The following is a 14,448-nucleotide window of genomic DNA, read 5'->3' on the forward strand; positions in this document are numbered from 1 at the left end:
TCATGGTCCAGTCTCCTCTCCTCAGGTTTGTTTCTCTGCTGCTTTCTTTCTTTCTTTTTGCTTCCCTTTATTTTGAAACTTTATTTCCTCCGGTGCCACCTGAAGGTCTTCAGCTCTTTCCTGGGCTCCTGACACAGATGGGCATCTCTGAGGTACAGAACCTTTCACAGCAGGTCAAACCATCAACCCAGAACTGACCCGGTCCTGCAGCTCGTCTGAGGTTCTGGATGAGAACGGGTTCCACCTTCAGAGCTGATCCTCCAAAGATCCTTCAGATGATCGACTCTAAAAGTTAAAAAAAACCTTTATGGAAAAAGAAAAGACCAGAGGAAAGACCTGAGAGGAGCAGCTGGAGGTCTGAGGTGAACCTGAGCGTCTGCAGGAGCGGCGAGGAACAGCAGAGGGCGTGGCTTCACTTCCGTCAACCTGTCCATGTGCAAGCACAGGGGGGGGGGGGGGGGTCCTCCAAAAGGCTTCATTTAAAAAATGTAATTTTTTTGTTTATGTTTTTAAAAAATTCTTTCAATGTTTTTTTTTTGTTCTCTTTCTGTCAATAATGTTACAATCAAAATCTGAAGAATTGCTGAGTCATCGTCTGTTTCTATTCACCTTTTTATGTTTTACTTTAAAACGAATTGGAAAACTGGAAGATTTAACCTTCAGTTAACACTTTGTAGAAATTCTTCTCTGGATGGTTTCTGTTTTTTCTCCACATCTTCACTTTCCTCAGGTGAGTTCTGCACCTGGCGGCGGCGGCGGCGGCCATGATGCACCCGAGCTTCGTTTTCTTCTCCTGAATCAAACTCCAGCATCTTCAGAGGGAGTGGTTCTCGCCCCCGTCTGACCCTCAAGGCGGTGACGAGGATGAAGCCATGAAATCTTCATCCCCGCTCCCCGCGGTTCGGCCGCCGTCCCTCCCCTGAGGCCTGCAGACCTGGAGGTCATTTCAGGGCGCGCTCTGAGGCAGACCTCTGCTTTCTTCATCACTTCTTTGGAGGAAAAACCCTTCAGCTGCAGTTTCCGCTCTCAGAGACAGCGGAGGATTCTGGTTCCTGTGGTCCTGGTTTTGGGAGGCTCTGATCCGGGTTGCCAGGACCCGGGTCGGGGAGGGGTCCAGGATCTGCATGAATCACTCCGGGAGGTGTGAATGCAACACGTGTGTGTGGATCTGCAGACTGAGAGCGGCGCTCAGGGTCTGACCAGTTTCTGGACCCGCCCAGACCTGGAACCTCAGCCAAACCCCAGAATCTGGACAGACCGGAGCAGAGCCAGAGGCGTCAAGGACAGCGTAAAAAAATGAAAAGCACATTCCTGGACACCAGAACGGACCTCCTTTAACCCCTGAGGCCAAAAGGCAGGCAGGCAGGAAGAGGTTTTTAGGAGGAACCTGCTGGAACCTTTGAGGAATCTGATGTCTGTCAGTCAAAGACGACCTTCTGCCCCTTTAAGGTACATCTGCAGTGGCTGCAGACTGTCAGGGGCAGTTCAGATCTGCCCCAACCAGCCATTAGACGGGCATTATGCAGACGCCTCACGTGTGGGACGCGTCCCGGCATGGAGACACGTGACGTCTGTCTTCTGTCGGCTGGAATTACTTTCATTTCAAACACAAAACCTCCGTAGATTTACTTTCTGGCCTGGTTTTGGCTGCCGGGCAGAAACAGGAAGCTGCTCCTTCAAAGTAAAGGTGAAATGACCCCACAGGTCAAACAGGACCTTCTGACCAGCCTGTACTCGGTGAGCAGCACCAGACGGTCCAGACCAGACCAGAACTGTGAGGTCATTAGAGGTCCAGCTGCCCCAAACATCCGAGTGGAAAACATGGAGGAGATGAAGGATGGCGGTTAGTCTGCAGACGTTTCTCCTGAGCCATGAGCCCCTTCCAGTAACTTAGGGTCACCAATAACAGGAACACGCCATGGATTTTCAGAATAAAACACCTGCAAAAGGTTCCATCAGTGTTCCTGCTGGAACAAAGAACCTGAGAAATCCTTTCAGTCGCCAGGCCTTCAGACATCTGGGTCCTGGACTGTGGGACCACTTTGGTCGGTTTTGATGTTCTGACAGTACTTTGGGGGGGGGGGGGGGGGGGGTTCTGGATGACCTGGGGTCTCGGGTGTCGGTTTGGGTCTTTGATGGCGCCTCTGCTGCGGCGAGCAGAAAGTGTGCAGAGCTTCATGTCGGATTTCTGTCGGGAACAGAAAGCACACGCGGCCCCTCCCTCCATAAAACGGAGACAGACGCACCGCAAACACAGGAATGTGGAGTTTACACGGGCAGCTTTATTTGGCCTGACGAAAATGTTCCCTCTCTGAGTTCACAAAGCCACATCCCACACACACACATGCACACACGCACACACACATATACACACACACACAGCCACACACACATACACATAGAGCAGAAAGACACAAACAAAGCTCCATCTGTTATTAACATTAATACTTAAGGAAAAACAACTCTAAGACTTTCAAAAGATGAAAAATAACCAGAGACTTTCAAAATAAAACTCCACTGAACTAAAAGACATTGAAGTGAAGTTTCAAAATAAGACTCATTTGCAGGAAGAAGAAAAAAACACCACAGAACATCTGGAAAAAAAGAACAGCAACAGTTTACAAGAGAAACAAGACAGACGGCAAAATGGTTATGATGACAACAGACACACTAAAGTGTTGCAAAGACTACACAACAAAAAAGAAGTGCAGCTTTGACAACATTAGGAATCAACACAAACAGAAGAATGAAAAAATGAACTTAAAGTGGAGTAAAGACACAAAAAAAGACTGAAAACAACTTTTAAAGCCCAAAGAAAGACGGAGAGCAGAGCTGATCAGAGACCATCTTCTACTGCAGAAAGTCATCTTCCAAATAACTGAGAACATGAGGTGGAGAGAACTAAAACACCTAAACCCAACCAGAACCAGAACCGTTTCTGCAGCAAAAGCTCGGTCTTCAGGAAACTCTCCAGAGGAACCTTGGTGTGAGATTCTGTCTGTGGATTCAGGACGGACGTCCAGCAGGAGGAAGTTGTTGTTGGACGTTTCCTTGGGTTGTGGTTCCGATGACAGAACCCCCCTCCCCCCACTAAAACACACTGCTCCAGTGTTCTGAGGGACCCGACCCGTCAGCAGGATCACCTCCGACCTGCATGTGGGCAAACAGCTGCACGCCTCCTCTCAGCATCCGCCCGCCGCTGCCTCAGCCAGCAGAACCGCAGCCGGGCCGTGTTTGGCACCGGACCGCCACTCAACCAACACCGGGTTCCACTGTATGGAGCAGAAAGACGTTCCTTCACACGCAAACACCAGGGTTCTGTCACCGGCTAAAGACCAGGTAAGCACCGCCTGAAGAACGCTACGACTCTCATACCACCATCCCAGCGTTAGCCACGGTGTTCCTCAGGGTTTCAGACTGGGAACCTTTGAGTTTAATCAACAAATATTTCCTCAGTCAGTTTCATCTGTAAAAGAAAACCTATGAGTCGGCCCCACCCCAAAGAAACTGGCACCCCGCCTGTCAGGTCCTGACCTGCAGAGGAACCGAGGAACGCCGACGTCCAACCGGGGTTTCAATTAACCAACAAACGAACGAACGAAGGGACGGAAGGAGTACGAAAGGAACAAATGGACCAAAGGAAGGAACAAAGAAATGAATGAATTCCAGATTCCAGTTGGCCCATTCTGTACCTGACCGTGGACCCCCCCCCCCCGGCTCGTCTGGCGCCCCCCAGCCGTCCCCCAACTCCGTCTGGATGACACTCGTCTGCTGGACTATTCAAACATGTAGTTGTAGTGTTAGATAAGCTAATTCTCTCTAGGAGTTCTGGTACATCTGTCCGTCCTGGGGGAGGACCCCTCCTTCATGTGGACCCCCCCTGAGGTTTCTGCTTTTTTCCAGAATCAGTTTTTTAAAGAGTTTTTCCTTACAGAGAAGGAGGGTCTGAGGGCAGAGATGTTAGTTTAGTTGTAATATTTATGTTCTTTATGATTCATGTTTATTACACAATTAGCGGTTTGAAGCTCATTGAGACGACTGTGGTTGTAAATATTAAACTATAGAAATAAAATAGAATGAACAGAAAACGATGGACAGAACAAACGTATGAGTCTAAAAAGACATTTCTGCAGCTCTGACTGTTTTGCTCCACGACTATGACTGATGTATGAAAACGTTACCTCCTGACCACAAACCACCAATCAGGGTCCTCCGCCCACAGCCTCATTTCCCAGCGTAAACAGGGCGCCGCAGAGCAACGCCGCGGCGGGAGAAGCTCATCATGTTCCTGTGAAGCTGCCCTTTCCTGCCCCCTATGGGGCCACGCTGGTTTGGACTGAGGCTGAAGGGATGACCGTGAACGCAGCACGGATGGGAACCGGATCGGCTGATGAAGCAGCAGGAAATGTGGACGTCAAACCACAGAAACAGAGACTTAACTGGAATCAAAACATTAGAATTCATGTGGAAACGTGCCGAAAAGAGCGACCAATGACAGATTTATGATACTTCAACCTTTCATTCTGATTGGTTCAGTGCAGACGTGTCTAAAGCTCAGCTGACGAGTTTACAAGGAAACACTTTTATTTTGAAATCCATGCAAACATCTATGCCATTGTTTATTTTTATTAAATTAAACCCCTACCAGTCTGGACCATCATCATCATCATGCAGACGAAGGTCCAGATCTTCATCAGATCCTTCAGCTGGGAGCTGAATCGTCTTCATCCTTCTGTCCTGTAACACCCGGCTGGTGTCGGACGTGCGTTCATCGGGGAGGGAAACGCGGCGGCGCCCTCCACAAACGCTCGCCGTCGGACTTTCGTCCCCATCTGGAAGACGCAGAAGCTTCCCGGCGTTCCGAGGGGAAACGAGGACTTCTGGTTTCTGCTCTGCAGTAATGATTCATGCAGACGTGATCTCTGAAAACGTTTTATTTCAAAATAAACTTCATGCAGGAAAAGGCCAGAATCACTATGGCAACCAGTGACTCAGCAGACAAGGATAAAACACCTAATAGTGTTTCTGACATTCAAAATAAAAGCATAAGTACGACAGCATTTCAAAATAAAACAACAATCCAAAACGGTTCCGTTTCAGAAAAATACGAGCTTCACGTCGAGGAATCGAAGCCGTGCATCACGGTTGGGCGTTGACCTCAAACGTCCTACGTTTCATCGCACGCTCTGTGACATGTGCAGCGGCGTCAGCATCTCCTCGAAGATGGCGCCCTTCACGTTGGAGCCTCTCAGGTTGGCTTCTTGAAGGTCGCAGCCGGACAGGTCGCAGTTCTGCAGGGAGAAATAAAACGGCCGTTTTCTACAGAACCCCAAATTCACAGGGAACGCTTTTTTCCCATCAGCCTCTGGGCCTGTGGGGGTTTGACCTTAACACAATCCTTACGACTAGACGCAAAAAGTTCCTGTTTCACTCTCTTCCTGTGCGTGTGTGTGTCTGTTTGCTTGTGTGGAAGGTTTTGTGTGTGTGTGTGTGTGTTTATCCCACAGGTGTATTCAGCAGGTGTTTCTCCACACATCCAAATGAGCTGCAGCTTTTATTTACAATTGACCTGAACTGTAACAACGGCAACGATACAGACCCACCAACAATGTGCACGTGTGCGTGCACGTGTGCACGTAGACGTTTACCTCCAGGTCGGTCCCGGCCAGCGTGGCTCCTCTCAGGTTGCAGTTCTTCAGTTTGGCGTTTTTCAGCGTGGCGACCCGCAGGTTGATTCCCGTCATCTGACTGCCCTCCATGTCCACGCCCTTCAGGTTGGCCCCTGATCACGCGCACACACACATGCACACACGCGCACGTGAGAAAAGAACCTCAGCAGCTTCTCCATGAAACCAGCTGAGAAGCGGCTCCACCTTCCAGGTTGGCTTTGACTCCTGCAGGATCCTCAAAGTTGCAGCCTCGCAGCGACGCGCCCTCTGCGTTGCTGCACAGCATCTTCACGCCCTGCAGGTTGGCTGACTGCAACGTGCACGCACACGCAGACACGCACATGCAGACACGCACACGCAGACAAACATACACGCAGACACGCAGAGTCAGAGTCCGCCACACTCAGACAGCTGGGAAAACCAGGAGGAGAACTGGGATCTCACGTCCAGGCAGGCCGCGGACAGGTCGGCCCGCTCCAGGTTGGCGCCGCTCAGGTTGGCGTGGGACAGGTTGGCTCCACTCAGGTTAGCCATCTTGAAGTTGATGTAGCGTAGATCCAGACGGGACAGATCTGCTCCGCTGAAGTTCAGCCCCTGGAACACAAAGCCGGTTGAGTGACGGCAGGATGAGTTGGAGCAGAGCTCCCCCTGCTGGACGGACGAGGCATCGCGTCTCCGTCTTGGACCTCCGTCTAGTACCTGACAGCGCAGCTCCGACTTGGTGGTCGTTGCCAACAGGAAGCGGATAAACTCCTTTCGGGTCAGGGGGGAGTGGTCGTCGGGGGGGCGGCAGGACTGGATGGGAAAGAAAGGCGGTGAGGTCAAACAGCCGGGCACACCTGAGCAAGGAGGGCAGCGTCTGACCTTTATGAGGGTCTCCAGCTGCTCAGCCAGCTGCTCGATGCCGAAGAAGCGAGCTTCTTCCAGCACGCCTGCAGAGGACAGAGGGGGTGAGAAAGTCGGCATGGGACTGAGCCCCCCCCCCCCCCCCCCCCCCCCCCCCACCATCGGCTTTACCCAGAGGGTTGATGCCCTCGTTGATGATCAGCTGTCCGTGCCTCAGGTAATTCAGGATGGGCTCAAAGTACTCGGGACTGCGGTCGATCAGGTACGCCCCGTGAGAGTCCCGCTTGTTCGCCCAAACGTCTGAAGGAAAAACCAAAACCGTCACGTTTGCGCTCCACGCCGACGTGCGGCGGCTCACACGGACGTCACCTTTCCCTCCGAACATGTGCGCCAGCATGCTCTCCGGTTCCTTACTGACCAGCGTGCTCCTGAGCAAACGCAGAGAGGAGGAGGGGGGATGAGAACCAGACATGAGGAGACCCCCCCCCCCACACACACACACACACACCCCCTGCAGGCGCTTACCGGGTGGTGGTGAAGAGGCGGCCCCCCACGTTCAGCGTCAGCCAGTCGGTGTGGGTCTGACTCCGAGGGTCTGCACAGAACCAGCAGATGATGTCATCAGAGACACCCTTTCACAATAAGACTCAGTACAAAATAAGAACCCTTTCACAATAAGACTGCAAACACAGCTGGAGTTCATCAAAAATCCCAGCTGTTTGTCTCTGATTCACAGGACTAGAATCAATGATTAAGTGTTTTTAAATAAATGTTTAATATTTTAGTTTTCATGGATCAAATATTGCATTTTTGTAAAAAAAATTTCAAATGTAATCATTCAGTTTAAATCAGAATTTGGTTATGGATGGATGGATGATTGATGGATGATGTATGGATGATGGATGGATAGATGTATGGATGATGGATGGATGATGGAGGGATGATTGATGGATGATGTATGGATGATGGATGGATGATGGAGGGATGATTGATGGATGATTGATGGATGATGTATGGATGATGGATGGATGATGGAGGGATGATTGATGGATGATGTATGGATGATGGATGGATGATGGATGGATGATTGATGGATGATGGATGGATGATTGATGGATGATGTATGGATGATGGATGTATGGATGGAGGGATGATTGATGGATGATGTATGGATGATGGATGGATGATGGAGGGATGATTGATGGATGATGGATGGATGATTGATGGATGATGTATGGATGATGGATGGATGATGTATGGATGGAGGGATGATTGATGGATGATGTATGGATGGAGGGATGATTGATGGATGGATGGATGATGTATGGATGGAGGGATGATTGATGGATGGATGGATGATGTATGGATGATGGAGGGATGATTGATGGATGATGGATGGATGACGGATGGATAAGAGGCAGAATCCAAACATGGTCAAATAACTGTAGTGTTACCGGGAAACATGTTTCTTAAATACAATGAAGCCATTCAACACTAGGGCTGTAATAAGTATCTAAATACTCGGATACTTGTGAAATTCGAATACTCCAGTATGTATATATGATTCACGATATAAATATGGATGTTTGCAGTAAAAAACAAATGTAATTATTGACCTAGATTCAGAATAATGTCAGATTTTAAGATATAAACTACGGTAAATAAACCGAATGCGCCACTGTCACTGGAAGGAAATATATTTTCAAAATAAAAGTGTTTTTCGTGGATGAAAAAAAAAGACTGTTGTTCAGTTTACTGAACTGAACATTTTCCAGATTTGTTGCTAAATCATCCAAAACAACAGGGAGGTTTATGTTTTGTTTACTGCTGAAGTTAACCAGGAAGTTGTCAGAAAACCATTGTTTCAAGTGATAAATAGCATCTCTTTGGTTCTAAATCCTTATGTTTTTCTGATCTAAAACAAAAATAGTTATTAACTACATAAAAAAGAAACTTCCTGTTTGATACAGTATTTGTGAGTGCAGCAGTAAAACCCAATAATACTGTGTACACCTGTGACGTAAACAGGGAAATGATGCAAACAAACCAAAGAGTAACTAAGTAAAAGTACTGGATCATCAGCATAAATCTATTAGAGTAAAGGGAAAGTCTGATGCAGAAGAACTCTAGGAGTCCAATTTATACCAGAAATGAGGAAAATGGTTGCTTCTTAGCTCAAATCAAAGGCTCGTCTGAAGTCTCGCGGGTTTTGAAAAAGTCCCAAAGGTATAGAAACAAACACCTGAAGCAGGTAGAGGGTCTGCTTACCTTCACAGGAGTCCTCCTCTGAGATGAAGAGCACGTCATCATCTCTGCAGAAACACACAGGTTGACCTCAGCATCCATGCCCCGCCCCCCGCACGAGCCGACGCGTTTGGCTCACCTGATGAGCGACATGTCGTCGATGAGGCCCCCGTTTCCGTTGTAGACGCTGGAGGCCCGGACCCCCAGCTTGGAGCTGGCCGCGCTCAGCAGGTCCTCCATGGACCCGAACAGCGCCACCACCTGGAAGAGACCGGCCGACGCTTCCGCCTTCAGCCCTCACCGGACACGTTTCCCGCCTTAATTGTTCGTCGTCTCACCTTTCCGTTGGTGGAGGTCCCGCTGACGAAAACCGTGACTCTCCTCATGCCGACGGCCGCGCGGTGGAGCGTTCAGCCGCGAACCTGCTCTGATTCCCGGTCACAACAGCGCGTTTCCTGCCTCTCCACAGACTTCTCCGGCAGGTCTCACCGCCAGCCAATCAGCGGCTCGAACAGAAACTCTTCAGCCAATGAGGAAGCAGAGAAGGCGGGCTCTACACCCACTCATAATATAAATGGACGGTTGTTGGTCAGCTTTCAAAATTACGTTATAAAATATAAGTTGTTTATAATATATTAATAAAATGAATGAAAACAAATACTCGTTTCAAAACCTTTAAAATGTAAATGTTTATCTATAAGCATATTTATGCAAAAAATACCCTATTTAAAAATTAAATACATTTTTAATTTATGAATATAAAATGATTATAGAAAGATGACATGAGGAATTATATCTGTCTTTATTTTGTCAGCAACATCCCCTTAATTCAGCTTCCATCCAGGAGCTTCTCATTTCATAAAATTATCCTAATGTCAAATAAATTACACACTTCAATCCGCAAAACTCGTTCAATGAAAGAAAAAAATCGTCTGAGTGACGCCTCCTGATGGAGGAAGAAGAACTGAACTGTGACGTTCAGGAGGAAGCAGAGCAGCAACATAACGGCGTTTCTTAGTTCCTTAAAAAGTTAATTTACTCATTTAAGCCCTTTTCTAAGAATAGAAAACCTTTGCAAACTGATCAAAATACACACATCTGCTCGTGTTTCTACACAAGATTTCCTGAATAATCCCCCAAAATTCAGTGAAAAGACAGTAAGTCGTTTTCTTTGAATAAAAATAATCACATTTTTATGTAAAGAGTTTTTTTTTTTTTTTTCCGTTGTTTTAGAAGGTTTTCCTCCGTAGAAACCTCTATGGGACGGGGGCCCTTCGCTGATTGGCTCAGAGCGGCGCCGCAGCCTCCATCTTTGTCTGCGCTGCTTCTTCCCGCCTCTCAGGTTCATAGAAGACGCAGCATCAAGCTCAGACAGAAAACTCCCAGAAGGCACCTCTGATGGGGGGGGCAGCAAGGACGGTGCCTTAGGGGATCCAGGGGAGAAGAAGGCCTCTAAAATAAACTCCCCCCAGGTCCCCGGACTCGTTTGGCGTCACTCGTTCCCGCCGTCCTCTGTGTGGGCCCCGCCCTGAGCGGCCGGCTCGCCCGCCCGTCCGTCTGGATAGTTGAGGATTTGTCTGCTGGTCTGACCCACGTACTGCTGCTGTTTGTAATACACCTTCAACCCCCCCTTGATGAGCACGAAGGCGATGCCCCCCTGTAAAAAAAATAAAAACAAAGGACGGAAACTTTAGCAAGAAGCTGGAAAAAAAAAAAGAAAACACGAAGTCCTCACTGAGCGCGCTCAGCAGACTGCAAGTCCTCACTGAGCGCGCTCAGCAGACTCAAAGTCCTCACTGAGCGCGCTCAGCAGACTGCAAGTCCTCACTGAGCGCGCTCAGCAGACTTGCAGTCTCGGGTTTTCGTGAGCTGAACTTTGTCCCGATCGGGTCCACAGGAGTTCTCACCAGAATGGTTCTCTGCAGGTTGGAGGAAACGCGCCGGAACAGCAGCCGCCCCACCAGGCTGGCGACAGACGGGAAGATGAGCGCCCCGCACAGAATTCTGGACACAGACATGTGATCTTCTGGACCGGGTCTGTCGGCCCGAGGCGGGAGAACTCCGCAGCCTGAGGAGACCCTGGACAGTCAGACTCTACGGGCCTCAGCTTCTTCAGAACCAGGATCCAAACGGTTTCCTACCTGGATGGAGGTCCGATCTGCGGCAGAACCTCCGCCACAGCCTCACCACGCCGTCCTCCCAGCGGATCATCTTTCCCAGAACCAGCAGCACGGGGATCGTGGGCAGCCCCATGAGCAGAACCAGCGGTTCGGCTCGCTCCATCACATACAGACCCTTCTTATGTCCCACCACCTGTAGAGGGGGGGAGGGGGGCAGCAGGGGGGGTAAGGGACGAGTGACACCACAGCACAAGGCTCTCCTCCACCTCCACCGACCTGCATGACCGTCACAGCGCCGTATGTCACCGCGGACCAGTACGCCGTCCCGATGAGCACGCCCACGGCGGCGAAGGGGCTGATCCGGGACAGAGCTCTGTCCACCTGCTGCAGGAAGAAGACCAGCGGACCTGAGGGGCAGAGAAGAGGAAACACCTGAGCAGGAGCACCTGACCCCCCCCACATGAACCCCTCTTTAACTTTGACTGAAACCAAACCAGCAGCTTCACTAGAGAGGGACAGAACCGGGTTTACAAACCAGATCGGACTCTAATCTGGATTTTCTGCTGCAGATCAAATTCTGAACATCTCTAGACTGGGGGGTTAAAAGGTTAAAGGTCATCGTCTCCCTCTCAATGAAGATCAGGATTCTTCTGAACAGCTGATATTAAAGTGCTGCTGATGGCATCAGGAGAAAGTAAAGTAATCTATTACAGTAACAGAGTCTTTCTGCTGAAGGGAACAATCAAAGACTTTCAGTCTTTTCAGCCAAAATAAACAAAATTAATATAATAAAATTTTGAAATAAAACAATAAAATACAAACAAAACAATAAATGAAATTAAAATAAATGAAATTAAATAATTTAAAAAAATTAAGAAAATAAATAAAATAACAATACTCTCAGTCTTTTCAGTAAAAAAAAATTAGATAATTAAATACAAAATAAATACATTAAAATACAATTAAATTAGACTAAAGAATAAAAAGGATAGTTCAATGGAAAAATAATAAGTCTTATTCTTTAGTCTTCATTGTTTTGTTTTTTATTCCAGCCTGAAATAAATAAATGATTTACCAAAAAAGACCTTCGGCCTTTTTAGTTAAATAAATGAATGAAAAATAAATAACTATGATATAATAAAACACAACATATTATAAACTAAATAAATAAATACCCCAAACTTTCAGTAAGACTTTGCTCAGAAAATGTGCCGTCATGGCTGCATAAGATGCTTTCAGGCTCACGGGACTCGGACTCGGACTCGGGTCAAACCGCACTAGGAGCGGCTCTTCCTCACCCATCTTGGGGAAGATGATGTGGTACTGCGTGCCGCACTGCGGACAGCTGACGCCTCCTGCGGCGTTGCTCCTCTGCTTCTCGTCCAGCCAGCGCTGCAGACAGGTCTGGTGGATCCACTTGGTGCATCCTTTACACCTGCAGGGGCTCACCCACTCGGCGGTGACGTCGTCCCGCTCCGTGGCAAAACACACCCAGCAGCTTCTGCACAGAGAGAGGAAGGCTGCCATGTAAAAAACACAGCCGTCCCAGCCACACCATGACCAGCGTCCGGACAAAGGAGGTCCTCCCGCCCAAGGACACTTCAGCACACAAGAACAGGAGCCTGATCTGAGCGGACAACCGCTCTGCCTTTGGACCACGGTCTCCACCTGATCTGCAAGAGAACCTGGTTTCTTTTCACACCAGCAGAACCAGGAGGACCGTCAGAGGAAACCAGCTCTGGATCAGGCCAGGACTGAAACCTCGATCAAACTGGACCAGACCTGGATCCGACCAGGTCCAAATCTGGATCGGACGGGAGACACCAAAGGCTGTTTTCTTACTTCTCTGTGTTCTCAACAGGGGGCGCCATGCTGATCAGTCTGCTGTCAGAGACCCGGAACCATCCGACCCCAGGCGTGACCTGGAAACAGACTCAGATGAAGGTTTCTGATGCAGCCACGATGTTTATTTCTACGTTTGGAGCTAAATGCTCAAACCACAGTGAGAGAAGATGGGAATCCATCCTCAACATAATTCGGTTTGTAGAAAAACTATTATTTTTACAAATATTTTCAGTCAAACTCCTTTAAAGATCTATTTAATTCTTTTCTGATTCAGAGCCACATTAAACAAATACAAATCCTCTAGCTGTTTAAAAACACTAAGACAGAATCAGAGCAGGGAAACTCGGGTTTATGCTTTTAGTTTTGGTTTTGAAGCTGTGTCACCTGAAAACCGCTCCTAACAGAACATCCTGAGGGACGTCCCAACTGTAACCAGAAGAGAAAAGAGTCATGAAGGACAGCAGAACTCGCTGACGGAGCAGACGTTCCCCTGAACACGAGTCACAGAAAATCCCTGTTTTAAAGACAGAAGTACCTCCGTTTCCTGTGAATTTCTCTGCTCGTGTCTAAACTTGACTCTGGCTGTTTTGCCTGGAGGGTCTGAGAGGAGAAAAAAAAAGAAGTTGGGAAAGGAATCAAGACATTCTTATTTTAAAATAATGTGTTCCCAAAGAATCCTCCTCTGAGGGAAACACTAAGATCTGCTTCTGAACATCCAGACCACTAAACACAGAAACAACAACTAAATGTGAAACTTCTCCTGTTGGACATTAAAAAACAAACATTCTACACATATTCGTGTCTTTTACTGAGTTTTTATCTAGTTTGGTTAAACCTTATTAAAGTAATGGACAGCGAAACTCCCTCAGACTCCTGTCTGCCCTCAAATCTACAGCAGACATCCATGTAAACAAGCTTAGCTTAGCATCGCTAACACACACATTTAAACTCACGCGACACTTTAAAAACTAACAGTCACACTAAAACACACGCATTTAAATGTCATTTAAAATACAACAAATGGAATCAACAGATTAACTACTTACCGGCCGGTAAAACGTCCCAAAAGGTTTGTAAAACCCTTCACTCGATGATTGTTGTGTCTTCTGATCATACGGAAGTTTGGCGGAAGTACCACCTTCTTTGGTGGGTGAGTGGCTTTCCAATTGGTCGAAGGTAGTGACGTGTCATGTAGCATTCACTGTAACTGGGAAATGTGAACATTAAAATTACAGACGCACAAAAATCTGTGTAAAGTAAATGTTTTTGGGTTATTTCTATGGGAAATGTGCAAACATATATTAACTACGGAAGAGGATTAGGGCCATGGAGAAAGAAATAAAGGCAAAATTCTAACTTTAATCTCAGATTTATGAGATTATAATTCTTATAATTCTAAGAAAAAATTCAGAATTCTGATTTTAATCTTAAAATTTTGAGATAATCCTATCTGTCTGTCTGTCCATCCATAGCTGTTATTGTTTTGTCCATCCATCCATCTTCCTACGCTTATCCGAGACCGGGTCGCGGGGGCAGCAGACTGAGCAGAGATGCCCAGACTTCCCTCACCCCAGCCACTTCCTCCAGCTCCTCTGGGGGGACCCCGAGGCGTTCCCAGGCCAGCCGAGAGACGTAGTCTCTCCAGCGTGTCCTGGGTCTTCCCAGGGGCCTCCGCCCAGTGGGACGTGCCAGGGAGGCGTCCAGGGGGCATCCAAACTAGATGC

At 48.0% G+C, this 14,448-nt stretch overlaps 2 protein-coding genes across 2 annotated transcripts; both read right to left on the reverse strand.

The window, feature by feature from the left end:
- Positions 1–4,916: 4,916 nt before the first annotated feature.
- Positions 4,917–9,255, reverse strand: kctd9b (potassium channel tetramerization domain containing 9b). Its single transcript, XM_023960427.2, has 12 exons — positions 9,098–9,255; positions 8,899–9,020; positions 8,784–8,827; positions 7,041–7,110; positions 6,885–6,943; positions 6,687–6,815; positions 6,534–6,601; positions 6,369–6,464; positions 6,114–6,263; positions 5,874–5,979; positions 5,649–5,782; positions 4,917–5,291 (listed from the first exon to the last, which is right to left on the reverse strand). The coding sequence occupies exons 1-12, from the start codon at positions 9,143–9,145 to the stop codon at positions 5,175–5,177; spliced, it is 1,143 nt and encodes a 380-aa protein (XP_023816195.1). The 5' UTR covers positions 9,146–9,255; the 3' UTR covers positions 4,917–5,174.
- Positions 9,256–9,542: 287 nt separating this feature from the next.
- Positions 9,543–13,897, reverse strand: marchf5l (membrane-associated ring finger (C3HC4) 5, like). Its single transcript, XM_004074443.5, has 9 exons — positions 13,771–13,897; positions 13,260–13,324; positions 13,109–13,150; positions 12,722–12,801; positions 12,178–12,380; positions 11,156–11,286; positions 10,901–11,072; positions 10,667–10,827; positions 9,543–10,416 (listed from the first exon to the last, which is right to left on the reverse strand). Exons 4-9 carry the CDS (start codon positions 12,748–12,750, stop codon positions 10,252–10,254), a joined length of 861 nt encoding a protein of 286 aa, XP_004074491.1. The 5' UTR covers positions 12,751–12,801; positions 13,109–13,150; positions 13,260–13,324; positions 13,771–13,897; the 3' UTR covers positions 9,543–10,251.
- Positions 13,898–14,448: the final 551 nt, after the last annotated feature.

This window comes from Oryzias latipes, chromosome 12 (assembly GCF_053564925.1).
Source record: "Oryzias latipes strain Hd-rR chromosome 12, Olatipes_Hd-rR_3.1".
Classification (NCBI taxonomy): Eukaryota; Metazoa; Chordata; class Actinopteri; order Beloniformes; family Adrianichthyidae; genus Oryzias; species Oryzias latipes.

Bases quoted from the DNA above. Each gene is read 5' to 3' on its own strand.
- kctd9b (XM_023960427.2), bottom strand. From the start codon at position 9,145: ATGAGGAGAGTCACGGTTTTCGTCAGCGGGACCTCCACCAACGGAAAG. The intron at 7,111-8,783 runs GTAAGCAGACCC...GGTTCTGTGCAG, and splicing joins AGAGGAGGACTCCTGTGAAG to ACCCTCGGAGTCAGACCCAC. The intron at 5,292-5,648 runs GTAAACGTCTAC...TTCTCCCTGCAG, and splicing joins TGGCCGGGACCGACCTGGAG to AACTGCGACCTGTCCGGCTG.
- marchf5l (XM_004074443.5), bottom strand. From the start codon at position 12,750: ATGGCGCCCCCTGTTGAGAACACAGAGAA. The intron at 12,381-12,721 runs GTAAGAAAACAG...CTCTCTGTGCAG, and splicing joins CCTGTTGAGAACACAGAGAA to AAGCTGCTGGGTGTGTTTTG. The intron at 10,828-10,900 runs GTAGGAAACCGT...GGGTCTCCTCAG, and splicing joins CAGATCGGACCTCCATCCAG to GCTGCGGAGTTCTCCCGCCT.